Source organism: Thermobia domestica, chromosome 3 (assembly GCF_964235325.1).
Source record: "Thermobia domestica chromosome 3, izTheDome1.hap1.1, whole genome shotgun sequence".
NCBI classification, from domain to species: Eukaryota; Metazoa; Arthropoda; class Insecta; order Zygentoma; family Lepismatidae; genus Thermobia; species Thermobia domestica.
In genome coordinates, this window is record NC_137456.1 from 155,367,593 (window position 1) to 155,381,803 (window position 14,211).

General features: G+C 34.1%; 1 protein-coding gene across 1 annotated transcript in view; it reads right to left on the reverse strand.

Annotated features, from left to right (window-relative positions):
• Nucleotides 1-14,211, reverse strand: part of LOC145680822 (gamma-aminobutyric acid receptor subunit alpha-6-like) — a 663,305-nt gene that overhangs the window by 18,458 nt on the left and 630,636 nt on the right. Inside the window, exon 7 of the mRNA XM_081751910.1 lies at nucleotides 2,936-3,156. Within this exon, the coding sequence (XP_081608036.1) occupies nucleotides 2,936-3,156 (221 nt within the window). The remainder of the gene's footprint in view (nucleotides 1-2,935; nucleotides 3,157-14,211) is intronic.

A 14,211-nucleotide genomic window follows, 5' to 3' on the forward strand; every position in this document is an offset into this window, starting at 1 on the left:
AAACTCTCTTTTTATTCTTCAGAGAAATTTTGTGTTTTGACAAGGGTTATTTTCCGAAAAGCCTCTCAATTGATATTAAAAATGGATATTTTTAATTAGATTATAGACAGACGTAATAATCATAATTATATACGTGTAGGAAGACAAGATTATATATATATATATATATATATATATATATATATATATATATATATATATATATATATATATATATATATATATATATATATATATATATATATATATATATATATATAGTCATCAGCTGCTAATATCTACCGATAACTCTTAGAACGCGCCATGATTAGTTTCGCACACGGCAGAATAAATTTAAAACTGATAAATTTAAAACTGAATGTTTCCAAAGTACAGCAAATCAAAATAAAATTCAAGAAAAAATCAAATCAAATAATTATATTATGTTTATAAATAGTTATTTCACTAACGGTTTTAATGATTAAGAAATAATTCCTCTAGAAAAGACAGCCCATATTTCAATTAAAACCTAGTTGAAAATAAAATAATCATTCCAACAAAGTACTTGCGATTATATTTTTTTAAGTGTATTATTTTATATTATTGGAATGTAGATCCAGTAGACCAACCATGAACGTAACACTGATATGTTCAAAATAGGATTCTAATATGTTTAATCCACCCCTGAGGGTGTGGATTTGGTTAAAAGTGACTTTCCGATTTAAAGTTTAAATATTATTTTTAATTTGTAACTGATATAATTTTTTCCTACCTAAACTTTGAATGACACCCTCTTTGTGTGCTGGTGCAGCTCTGTAAGTGAAATAAGCACTCTCTCAACACTATTTCTGTACCGAGTCCCACATTTCAGTTGAGATACTGACCCCCACATTGAGAACTCTATATCATTGACACATCACTGACCTCAATATCATAGTTATTTGTTTCGCACCTTCTTTCGTATTTAATTTTTCAACGCCTTTGGGAATGTGGTTATAATAGTTTTAAAAATGAAGTTATCTCCTTAAATTGCCTTCCATTGCTTTTAGAACTCCCATTCTCTCGTCTTTGCTACGCTGTCACTAGTTTATTCTAGAAGTCTTTTTCCTTTATTGGACCATCCCAAAGGAGACAAAAAATAAGACTGCTCCATCTACTAGTGAACCATCTGGTCGCTCTATCAAATTAGTTATCTCCACTTCGTCAGTGCAATAGACACAGACGAAGAGTTGAAAAAAAGACTTCCTCGAGAACGATGAGGTATACGAACCTCTTTTCTCTGCTTTCAGTTTCAGAGTCTTTCTTTTGCATTTTATTTCAACTAGTAACAGAAAATTATAGACAATTTCTTCCCCAGAATTTACTTTATGAATAATTAGGTCAAGATATAAAAAAAAACATCCTCCAAATCTTGCACTTTTAACGAAGTTTTAATGACATTAACACAAAGACCAAAGAGTATTCAACTAAAATGCTTTTTAAAGAGAAGAGTTTGGATGAACTCTTTTTGTGGACACTGTTTTTGATGTTAAAATTTATTAAACGTAATATAATTTCTCGTATGAATGTTACGTAACATTTTTCATACAAAACCTTCATGGTCTTTTGTCCGTTTCTTTGCAACGAATGAGACAAATAGATAGAAGATCAATACATAACTTTCGAAATGTAATTTCCATCGTGATCAAACGTTTTATTGCCCATATATTTCTGGTTTGTTGAATAATACTGTATATCTGATTTCCTTCAGTTGCTGACTGAATCGTTTTAATAAACAGTAATTTTACAGACTGAGAAGAATCGTAAAGTAAAAGTAATCACATTACAAGTGTTTTGAAAGTTCGTGATATGTTTAAAAATGTTGAATGATGAGTTCTTTATTGTTTGTTTGCAACAATGAACTTGATCTTGTATTTATATGATAGATAAATCGAAAGTTCAAGAATGTCAGTATTTGATTTGATTTTGAGTTTTACGTCAGCAGTCTATATGAGACGTGGAACTACTGGTTAACGTGGAATTCGAACTATATGGGTTCTCGCCGAGAATTAAACCCGGGTCTTCCACACCAAAGGAGCGTATGCTAACCGCTTATCCACGAGTTTCCAATTTCAGTATTTGTTTTGTTTCCGTTTTAGGTAGATGCTTTTTAAATAGTATTCGTTGAACCAATACACTGTTTGATTTCTCAGATTAGTCTCTGTGACAATTCAATTATCCGTACAATTTATAATCAAATCTTGTCATAGACTATAATTGTTCACAATATAGCTAATCAGTTCGGCAGAGGGAGCCATAGTGTTCACATCATGTTACTGTAGTGCTGTGTGGAGGAAAGGGATCAAGTGGGATTTCTTGATATTTACACTACATACAAGTACACACATCCATATCTTCTTTATACTTTTTCTTTTATTATACATTTCTCACTTTTCTCCAACTTTTCTGTCCCGTCCCTCTAGGAAACTTACCCTCTTTCACTGTTCAACTCCTTTACTGATTTTGACTTTATTCTGATTTTGACATTTTAGTCAATTTTCGATTATGACATTTCTCTTTCCTATTTATGACTTGACTCTACCCCTTACTCTTACATTTCATATCTGTTATTTGTAATCAGTATAATATTTCAGGCAATACGACATTTTGATATGCCAGTGGCTCCCATACTCTAGCCCATAATATGATTAATCTATTTAACATAAAATAATATAGTTCATAACTATTTTTATATTTGGGCTATTTTTAAATAATTTGTTATCCGTCCCCATACTTTTTAATTTTCAATACACTTTTTATACATCAAACTTGTATACTATTGTATAATTACACATTTGTGGCACGTTGGGAATTCATATCAGGTGCACAATGTCATTAATGGCGATAGTAAATAAATGAATATAGTTACCTTATAAACAGCTACTATGATTTGACTATTTTGCTTAAACCCTCTTACCTCCACCTTTTCTGCTTCCTTCTTTTTGGCGTCGATAGCCTTTCTGAGATCGTTGGACATTTTGTCGATGAAATTGATGGCTGCGTACTCCACCATGACGGCGAACACGAAGGAAAAGCACAGGATGACGAACCAATCAAGTGCTGTGGCGTACGAGACTTTGGGCATCTGGGAACGACCACCAAAGCCCATAGTCGTCATTGACAATACGGTTGTCACACCTAGAATAATAAAGACAAAAGAACATTGAAAGTAACCTGGATAATTTTCAAATAACAATAATAATAAGAAATAAACTGTTCTAGTTTCTGCACTTGAGGTGCTCTTGCCACCAGACGGCGCTAGAATGTTGTTCCGTACATTGAGTCATGATGACTTAATTTCTGCTTTTCGTGAGTCAAAATTCTTTGTTTCTTGAATCAATCATTTCACAAATACAATTGACTTATAGCAGATATTAGAAAAAACAGAACATAATTAGCATGCACAGGAAAAACAAGTTCGATAAGTTTTTGTGAGCAAGAGAACATCAACAAATAAAAATACATTATGTTGTTCCAGAAATAATGATGTATATTCAATTAGCCTTTTATGTGTAAAAGATGGGAGATTAATTTAACAAAATATATATGTTCCTGGTATTATTATTAGCACTAACTTGCATTTATAAAGAAACGAAAGTCACAAGAAAAATAATAAAACATTTGAGTTAAGAAGAAAATGCTATCATACAGAAATCTATATATATATACACACACGAGGGATACTGCAATTAGCACTATTAACTTCTCAAACGGATAATAAAATTACAAGTTACGAAGCGGTGGAAATGTCCAGAGTTGTAGTAATTGACGATACAATCCGTATAATGCACCAGAGTCCCGTGACGAAGGAGTTCGGTTCCCGCCGTTTAAAGATCTATGACTTACTATTACGCTTAAATTACTCCGTTATTCATTTTGTGTATATAAGATTTGTACATTATAAAGCATCATATTAGTAGCAAACTTGTGCTTTATTTGCTCCTCCCCTAAGTTATTAAAGTACAAATACGTAATGTTCCAAAAGTACAAATCATTTTTAGGACTAAAATATTTCCTATTGTACAGTCAGCAACAAAAGTTCTTTCTGTTTGATAAAATTAGTTTCATTAATAACTTAAGAATGGAAGGAAAATTTGAGTGCAATTTTCAGTACATTAAAAAGACTGTAATTTTCTGTGCGTTCAAGCCATACCTCTGTTATTCCCAAAATAAACTTTACCAAACGACGTCGCTAGCTGTACAATACGTAATATTTTGGGAGAAGCTAGCTTAAGTTAATTACTTGAATGTTGAATAGCAAACAAGTCCCGGAAACGATGACAAAATCAATCAACAACATTTCATTGTGAACTTCATATGTAATATGCCTTTAAGTCGAAAGATCTAGTAGGTAGACTTGTTTTGTTTTAACGTTATTATCCGTTCATGGTCACCAGAAAAAGAAAGCAAGCAATTATTGTTGCAAGGGACCCCGAGAAGAGAAGTCCCTATAGAATCAACTGGGGAACAATCTGGAGGATGTTAACGAACTATACCGACAAACTGTAAGAGGTGATTCCTCACATCAAAATAAGAGAAAAGTTTCATATGGACTTATGGCTCCATGTTTTCTTGTGTTCAGAATAACGTGTGATACAATGTGTTTCGTCATGGTATAATTCACGTTTTCTCCACTTATACGCGTGAAAGAAAAGATCCCAGGATGCGTTTTCCCGAGTACGAGAGACCGTGCTGCTGACTATCCCTAACACTTCCGACATTGCGCCAAATGATTTCCTGTTCACTGCTATCAAGGCTATCATTTGCCTATTTTGGACCAATCATAACGTTAGAGCATATCTCAAAATTCGGTTGATTGCATGTCTGGAAATTTCACCCTACAGGGAATACTCTGTACACCAATTTAATATTAATGAAATACGTATTTTTGGATTGTGTATGCGTGACTTCCTTTACGCTGATAAAGACCACCATCCACAGTCTCTTGAATTCGAAATAGGGCCTCTTGAAATTTAGCTTTTTCGCGATTTTCGGCAGCCCTATCTCTGAAACTATGCACTTTCCCCACAGGTCTATATGAACCTTATTTTGATGTACGGTACAGTTCATTAACACGTTGCATATAAATCAATTCATGGGGGAGCTATTATGGATTCTGGTAAGGAGATCAAGCTTCAATTCTTACATTTCCAAAATAACTTACTGATTGGAGAACCCAACAAATACCCTTTTGCAAAAGGACCAATCCACGGATTTCGAGCCCTTAGTTCTTTAATTCTTGGTTACCAACAATTTTGTTACTGAATCTTATTGACAAAAGGGAACTCTGATAGAAGAAGACATTTTCCTCGTGAGCGATTTTTTCTTACTCTTAGTTTCTACAAAATCATGCCTCTCTGAAGAATGATGTACAATCCACGGAAGCAAGGCTATTTTCACATCTTTATTGAAGGGATCAAGGATAAATCAGCTACAATAGCTATAATATGATCGATTGTCGTCATTGCAATTACTCTCTAGTTCTTTATATGTATACTTGCTTGCTCGGTCTTTTTGTCTTTTGTTACACGCAAATATGAAGAAATGAAAAACAATTCCTGGGTTACGTTCTACAGATATAGCTTGCAGGTTGCAGGAGATGGGTGATTAAAGAAGTGAATAATTTTGAAAGAATCACTAGAACAATTGCTAGGGTTATCATGATACTATTTTTAAACATTACGTTACATCCAAATTTAAATATACTCAGAAAAATCCGTTATCCGGACAGAGGTATACTGTACAAATATACGGGCTCCATATGTCTACTACGGAATTCTGTACAGAGTATGCTTTATCCATATGCTACATAGTACTATCTTTTTCTCATTTAGATGTTATAACATGTCGCTGCAGGATATCTAACATTTAACAGTCTTCTGTATATTACATACTTCAACTTTATGTTATATACGTCCATCTGTATGTGAGATTTTTCACCGCCTGTATACAGTTATTTCTTTCACATGGAATTAAGTATAGATGGAACATTTATACGGGAAGTATTATAAAGGAAGCATACGTTTATAGTTATTATGCGTTTGCTGCAGGATTCTCCTACGTCAAGTCCAAAAAACTACAGGATTTATGCATGTAACCTGCGTTTTTACGTATGCCACACACGTTTTTTTTTCCTCCGTGTGTACACAGATTATTTTGGCTCACATTGGCCAAATGGTAGAGCTCTCACCTCTAGTGGTAGGTAGAGCACTCACGAAGTACAGCACTCTCATCTACTACAAGCGGTCCATGATTCGATCCCTGGCTACATGAAATTGTAGTCTAAATACCATATTCGTGTGTTGTCTCACGATTCTCTTCCGTTTCCTTCCACATTTTCATTCCATACATCTCCTTTGAACTCAAGGACAAAATCGTTGGAAGTAAAACTAAAAGATTTCATCTCATTTTTATCTGTCTCACTGAATTAATTATAACTGTAGAGTAAAAATTATCAGCTGTGTATCTCTTTAAAATTAAAGTATCCTTCCTCCAAAATAATTAATCTTTCTTGTCTAAAAATACAAGTTCAGAAATTGCAAAATTTCATTTACTTACAATTTCCTTCCCAATGATACAAACAGAAGAGGGTTTTAAAGTATCCCATAGTTGTCAATACTGATGTTATATTTATAGTAACAAAACGAAAGCAAGAAAACAGACGAAGAAAACAGCAAAACCATTAAGAAAAACGTACTCCACAATTGAGTTACATAATTATATTCTTGGATGGAGTCAGTACTTCCCACGCCATTTGAATATGCCATTTATTTTCGGTTTGATGTCTTGTGAAAGAAAAAAAATCTGACGTAAAAATAAAAGTAGATAAATGTGAATTTTGGTGATTCTTTGCCAACTTTTTTGGCTCAAATATCGTTCTGGATGAGGTGCGGGATATTCCCATCATCTTTGCTCAGTGTTGCCTTTAAAGGTGTGTAATTTGTTGATGATTTTCTTTTCACACAGAAAATACACTTAGTTACACCTAGGTACAGTCTTGTTCAAAAGTGAATTAGCACTTATAATATTTCTAATATTCAAAATGTTTGAAGGAAATTATCAAATTTATCAATATACAGTATGTCAGAAAAGTAACGGAACTTTTCATTTACAGATAACCACTAGCTCCATCTATTGAAGCAAACATATCATCCGAAAATTAAATATCTGCTCGACTAAACGAGACCACAATCATGAGAACCGATTAACGGAGTGTCAAGTTATTGCAAGAAAAGTGAATGTATCTGGTGTCCGTTTGTCACAAAAACAAGATGGAGCAAAGAGCCAATATTAAATTTTGTTTGAAGCTAGGTAAAACACTTACATAAACATTGGAAGTGATAAGGCAAGTGTATGGTGATGAGTGCTTATTTCGTACATTTGTGTTGGAGTGGTGGGACGATTGTGAGTCCTTGGAAGACGATCCAAAGCCAGATAGTCCGAAAAACAAAAATAGCGATGAGTTTGTGGAACAAGAGCGTGAAATGATCGCTCACGATGCGAATTCGACTGTGAGATGGATGGCGGAGGAATTAAATACGACGAAAGACCTCATTCACGAAATTATAACAAAGGACTTAAAGAAACGGAAATGTCTGCACTGGATTTGTTCCGCACACCTTAACTGACGATCAAAACCTTTCTCGCGTTGAACGTTGAAAGAACCCGATTAAAACAGCTAGATAGAACAGAACATCTTTGAAATCGATAGTAACTAGTGACGAAGAGAATCGTCCGAGTATCGAGCATCAGGCAGTTGATCGGTATGCTTCCACATTCTTCATATTCTCCTGATTTATCGCCCTGAGATTATTTCCAATTCCAAAAATAAAAAAAAATGCTCCTGAAAGGAACATTTTATGATAATGTTACACACGTCCACTCTACCGTAACGAGGGTCATTGAGGCGATTCCGGAAAAGGACATTAAAAACTGTATTCTAGCATTAGCTAAATGTCCCAGCAGTGTATTGCTGCAGAAGGGGTGTATATTGAACAAAAAAATTACAGTTGGTAAATTACCTAATTAATTTTGTTTAATTTAAAACGTTCCCTTATTCTTCCTACATATATGTATAGTGTGTGTATTAAGATTATATTTATGCAATAAAACTACCTTACTTATCATTCTTAATTTAATATTTCTATTTTAAAACATCAATATCCGAAGAACAATTTAATCGTATTTCTTCTTGTTTATCAAGTCAAAATCGGCATACCTAAGAATCATAATAAAACTTGAATCAAACGTTAGTACCTATGTTAGTGCTAGTTAGTGCTCCTAGTACGGAATATTATTAACAATTTAAATTAAGTCTGGTTTTAAGTCAAGTCAAAATCGACCCTTTTACAAAGATGATTCGGCTAAAATGAAAATGTGGTCATTCGTTGGTGCCATGTAAGTGCTACAACCACAATGTTACTGCTCCTACGTCGAAAAGTTATTAACAAGTTAAAGTGGGATTCTAGTTTGCAGTCAAGGCAAAATCGCCACATTTATAAATAATCTTTGCAGAAAACAAAAAGACTGTCAATGGTTACATTAGTGCTCATTAGTGCTAGAAGCACAACGATAGTAATAACTTGGAACACTAACGTTGAGCTCGTAGCACTAATCAGTACTAACATAACGCTAAAGACTTACAACCTTTTTATTCTTCACAAAATTGTTTTGCAAAAGTAGCGATTTTAGCTTGAAATTAAGCCAGAACACTTACTTTAATTTGGTTATAATTTTTCGTACTTAGAAATATTAACTGGTCCTTGTAAGGGTATCCAGATCTAACGTAGCACTAGTGATTAACATTATTTTCGCTGATCACAAGGTTATGTTGTAGAAATAGTGATTTTAGCATGACGTCAAGCCAGAATCACACTTTAATTTGATAAAATAATATCGTACAAAGATGAAGTATCTTTGTGCTCATACTACTAAATAGCAATGAGAGTATCACTAACGATTGACATTTTTGTTCTCCTCAAAGTTATTTTGTTTAAGTCACATATCTAGATTAACGGTATGGCACATTAATTTATTGATTCATTTAAGTACATAGGAGCACTAACCTGCACCAATTTAGCACTAACGATTGGCACTCATTTTCCCCCCACAAAGTTATTCTGTCAAAGTGGAGGTTCTAGCTTATATCGAGCTCGTATCAAGCTGCAATTGCCACTTTTATTTATTATTAGCTTTCCGTACGTAGGAGAGCTAATGTTGTGCTTGTAGCACTAATCAACAGTAAGATACCACTAATGATTGACACGCTCCTCGTTAGATAAACAATGTTTAGCAAATATGTTAGTGCTCCTAGTACGGAATATTATTAACAATTTAAATTAAGTCTGGTTTTAAGTCAAGTCAAAATCGACCCTTTTACAAAGATGATTCGGCTAAAATGAAAATGTGGTCATTCGTTGGTGCCATGTCAGTGCTACAACCACAATGTTACTGCTCCTACGTCGAAAAGTTATTAACAAGTTAAAGTGGGATTCTATTGTGTTTTTCAGATGTAAAGCATCACGGGCAGTAGCCAATGCTGTGCGATATTCCGCGCGGTGTTGCCGGATTTCGGACTCCCCTTTCCCTTCTCGCTCTTCCTCTAGTTGAGATTATTACACATACATTGGCAACATTATTCACAATGTAAATATACTATTCCAGCAAACTCAAAGATTTTGGCTGTGTATCCTAGAAGTATATATAGCAACTGAATAACCTACCTATTAACTTATTCCAGTGGAACTGCTAAACGTTCGTCTTCAACACTACTTTCACTATCATCTATGTCAATTAATATTTCGCCATTGTCTGAATCTGACTCTTGTAAATTTTTTATTATGAGTTCCAAAAATTGTAAACACAAAAAATAATTCTTCGAGCTTCACTTCGTAGCACTTTTTTTTTTTTTAAAGAAAATTCCGCACTTGTACTCGGTTTCCTTAAAGACATTGTCAACTATGATTTTGGAGAACAAATGAACTACCACGAAAGAAAGCAACATAGACACTGATAAATTCTGTTTATGCTAGAAGAGAAGTTGCGTTCCTACACACACAATCAGCTCCTTTGCTTCCATGTCTGTTCCTATAATAACATACTCTTATACTTGATGTAGGTCTCTCAACAACAATCCATCTGATTCGTAAGCAACACGATATGGTCGAGTTTGTTTTGGGTTACAATAATTTATGACACCACTCAGACGCCTGGTGCTTTTGCATCCCTGCTAGAGGAGTAAAGAAGGAGTACGTAATTGGCCACACATACGTAAGGTATTGAAACGAAGAAAAAAAAATCATACTGCGTTTCTTCTGTCGAATAAGGAAGAATCTTGCATGAAGGCAATTTCAAAACAATATTACGAATGTCCCATACCTTCTGTTCTTCCACATGAGCTCCCGCCGGGAATCGAATATATATATATATATATATATATATATATATATATATATATATATATATATATATATATATACAGTGAAACCTCTCTAAAGCGGACAGCCGTGGGGAATCAAAAATTGTCTGCTACAGAGAGGTGTCCGCCTTAGAGAGGTTTCAATATTTTCTTACGTAAATTAAGAAACAAGGTAATATGCAATTAGAAAAAAATATTTTTGCATGAATCACGTATTTATGAATATTACCAAAATTTTACTGTACCTGCATTATCTTGCGTCATCCAATTCCCTATGTTCGATGCACATGGGAATAAGATGTTATAGTTCTCTGCACTTTACATTTATCGCTACTTACTACGTTTTCGGTGTGTTGCTTTAATTTGTGAGTTAATTGCAGTCCAGTAATGACTTTTTTTAAAGACAATATGCGTACCCGTGGTCAAAAATACCAAACTTGTCTTCTGCTTGGTTAGAGATTCCAGCGGGACAGTAGAATGATGTGTCATTCCAAACAGTGGGCAACTGTCAATCCGTTTTGTTTCTGAAGCAGGTTGGGTGGGAGTGGAATGCAAGCAAAGGATATAAGGGTGTTGTGAAACAGAGACCCTTCCTCTGGGTTGCTGAACAGACAGTTGAGGAGATAAAATGTCACACTCACATGTTCTTCCTTGGTGACATACATATGAATTACTAAAAGTGTATTTTTACTGCACTTTCCAACTTGTTTCTAGAGAAAGTGTCCGTAATACGGAGGTAAATAATACCTATAAAAGACAAGAAAGACTGTCCGTGTCCGTACTAGAGAGTGTTCGCTTTAGAGAGGTTTGCCAATATGTTTTTTTCCTATTACAGTGTTTGGGGATTACAAAATATGTCCGTTATGGGAGGTGTCCGGTTTATAAAGGTGTCCGTTAGTAGAGGTTTCACTGTATATATATATATATATATATATATATATATATATATATATATATATATAATATGAATCAAATTGCAGAGGCTTGTTATTTAATTCGATCGCTTACTATTCTCAAGGGTGTAGAAACGGGGGAAAAGAGGGCCTTGACTTTCCAAACTATTTCCAGCCCCGAAATGAGGTTCATCTAGTATATGTTTAGTAAACTTATTTAATAGTTAATGCAAATTAGGAACGTTTATAATAAAATACGATTTTTAAAAAAAGAAAACATCATCAATACAGTTTCTGTACCTAATTACAAGGACGCTGATTTCTCTGTAAATTGGGGGGGGGTGCATTCAGATGCAGAAAGCATATATGATGATTTTAAGACAAATTGCATTCAAATTAACGCTAATATTGCACATTTACAAATAAAATGAGGGGCCCTCGCTCCCTCAGTCCCCCCAGGATCTCTCACTACTATATTATTGCATAATAATATCTGAGTTGATATTTTTTCGAGTTTTCCCCCTTTAGTATTTTAACCTACATAAACACAAAGTCGGATAAACAGACTGCTAGAAACAGCATTTGTTTTCTTATGAATAGCTTATTGATTTATCTCTTACAATCCGCTTTTCAACTTCAGTACTGTCAAGATCCGTCTTTTGTTAAGGTAGCATCGAGAAAACATAATATGTGTATAGTATACATGGTGAGTTAAAATGCTTTCATATTCTGAAATAGGTCATTTGTTCTGCTTTTAATGTGTGAAAAGCTTTCCTCCCCCTGAAAGTAATGTTCTCCTAGAACAACGTGTTGGTTACACCCCTGATTATCCTTTAATAAAAGTTGAGTTCCATTTCCAAATCGAAGAAAAATCCACTGGAAATTAGACGGGACTCAACGCTCGTTTTACTAATTGTTTTATATGGAAACCTTTCAAAGCGTGTATCATGACAGCCAGTTGTCATAAAAAGATGTAGTTTTCACGTATGTGTTCGTAATTCTTTCCTCTACTTCGTAAAGTGAGCAGTTAATGTGCTAATACAATATTTCTAATAAGCGCCTCTGCTATTGTCAAGATTCGCAGTAGCGCGAGAAGTCAGCGTGCAGAACTGCTTGTCGCGAATTGTCAACACCGCTCAAAGCCAATTGGACGCCGCGTAAAGCCAACTCAAGGCCATGCCGCTTCTCATCTGAAATCTGCTTTAGTTTGCAGTCAAGGCAAAATCGCCACATTTATAAATAATCTTTGCAGAAAACAAAAAGACTGTCAATGGTTACATTAGTGCTCATTAGTGCTAGAAGCACAACGATAGTAATAACTATCTTTACGTTGGAACACTAACGTTGAGCTCGTAGCACTAATCAGTACTAACATAACGCTAAAGACTTACAACCTTTTTATTCTTCACAAAATTGTTTTGCAAAAGTAGCGATTTTAGCTTGAAATTAAGCCAGAACACTTACTTTAATTTGGTTATAATTTTTCGTACTTAGAAATATTAACTGGTCCTTGTAAGGGTATCCAGATCTAACGTAGCACTAGTGATTAACATTATTTTCGCTGATCACAAGGTTATGTTGTAGAAATAGTGATTTTAGCATGACGTCAAGCCAGAATCACACTTTAATTTGATAAAATAATATCGTACAAAGATGAAGTATCTTTGTGCTCATACTACTAAATAGCAATGAGAGTATCACTAACGATTGACATTTTTGTTCTCCTCAAAGTTATTTTGTTTAAGTCACATATCTAGATTAACGGTATGGCACATTAATTTATTGATTCATTTAAGTACATAGGAGCACTAACCTGCACCAATTTAGCACTAACGATTGGCACTCATTTTCCCCCCACAAAGTTATTCTGTCAAAGTGGAGGTTCTAGCTTATATCGAGCTCGTATCAAGCTGCAATTGCCACTTTTATTTATTATTAGCTTTCCGTACGTAGGAGAGCTAATGTTGTGCTTGTAGCACTAATCAACAGTAAGATACCACTAATGATTGACACGCTCCTCGTTAGATAAACAATGTTTAGCAAATATGTTTTAACTTTTACGTGAAACCAGAATCGCCACTTTAATAATTTATTAATAACTTTATGTACAGTCACGAACATTAATAAATGGAGGTTGGAGCCATAGGAAATAATGGTTTCAGCCTCCATTTATTAATGTTCGTGACTGTACGTAGAAGTACTAACGCTTAGCCTGTAGCACTAGCACAGGTGTGGCGATTTTGACTTGATAATCATTACATCTTCAGGCGTACTCTTATCCGATCTACGTTAAATTTAGATTTACCCTAGTGGTAAACCTTGACCCTTTTAGTATTTATGTGATACAATTGCTTGCACAAAACTTTAGTTCCAGAGTTATTTGCCATCAAAGTTATACATTATTGGACTTAGTCAAATATGTGGGAAAAAAAATATTTGCTACGTAAAACCAAAATACGCGGAACAAACCTACTAAATGTTGGTCTGAACTATAAAAATGTAAATAAATGATGAAACAATTCATTACCTGTATAGGAAATGCAGTATTACCTCATAATAAAGTCTTGTTTTAAAACAAATTAATGAAGGGTAGATTTTTTCCTTACAAGTGAAATTTACCAATACTTTAATTTGTTTTGAAGTTTTACACAAATTGTGCTACTCATAAACGAGTAGCACGGGAAAGAATATTTACTTTACAGAATCCAGTTTACAATTTGACTATATTATATTGTGAAATTTAAAATTTCATTTATATTTGTATTGATTTACCAGAGTGCTCTGTTCGAAGGTAGGATCTAATCTATTTATTTAACGTCGTACATGAGACCAACAAGACAGTTGAACAGACCAACAAGATAAGAACTGATTATTTCTCGCTTG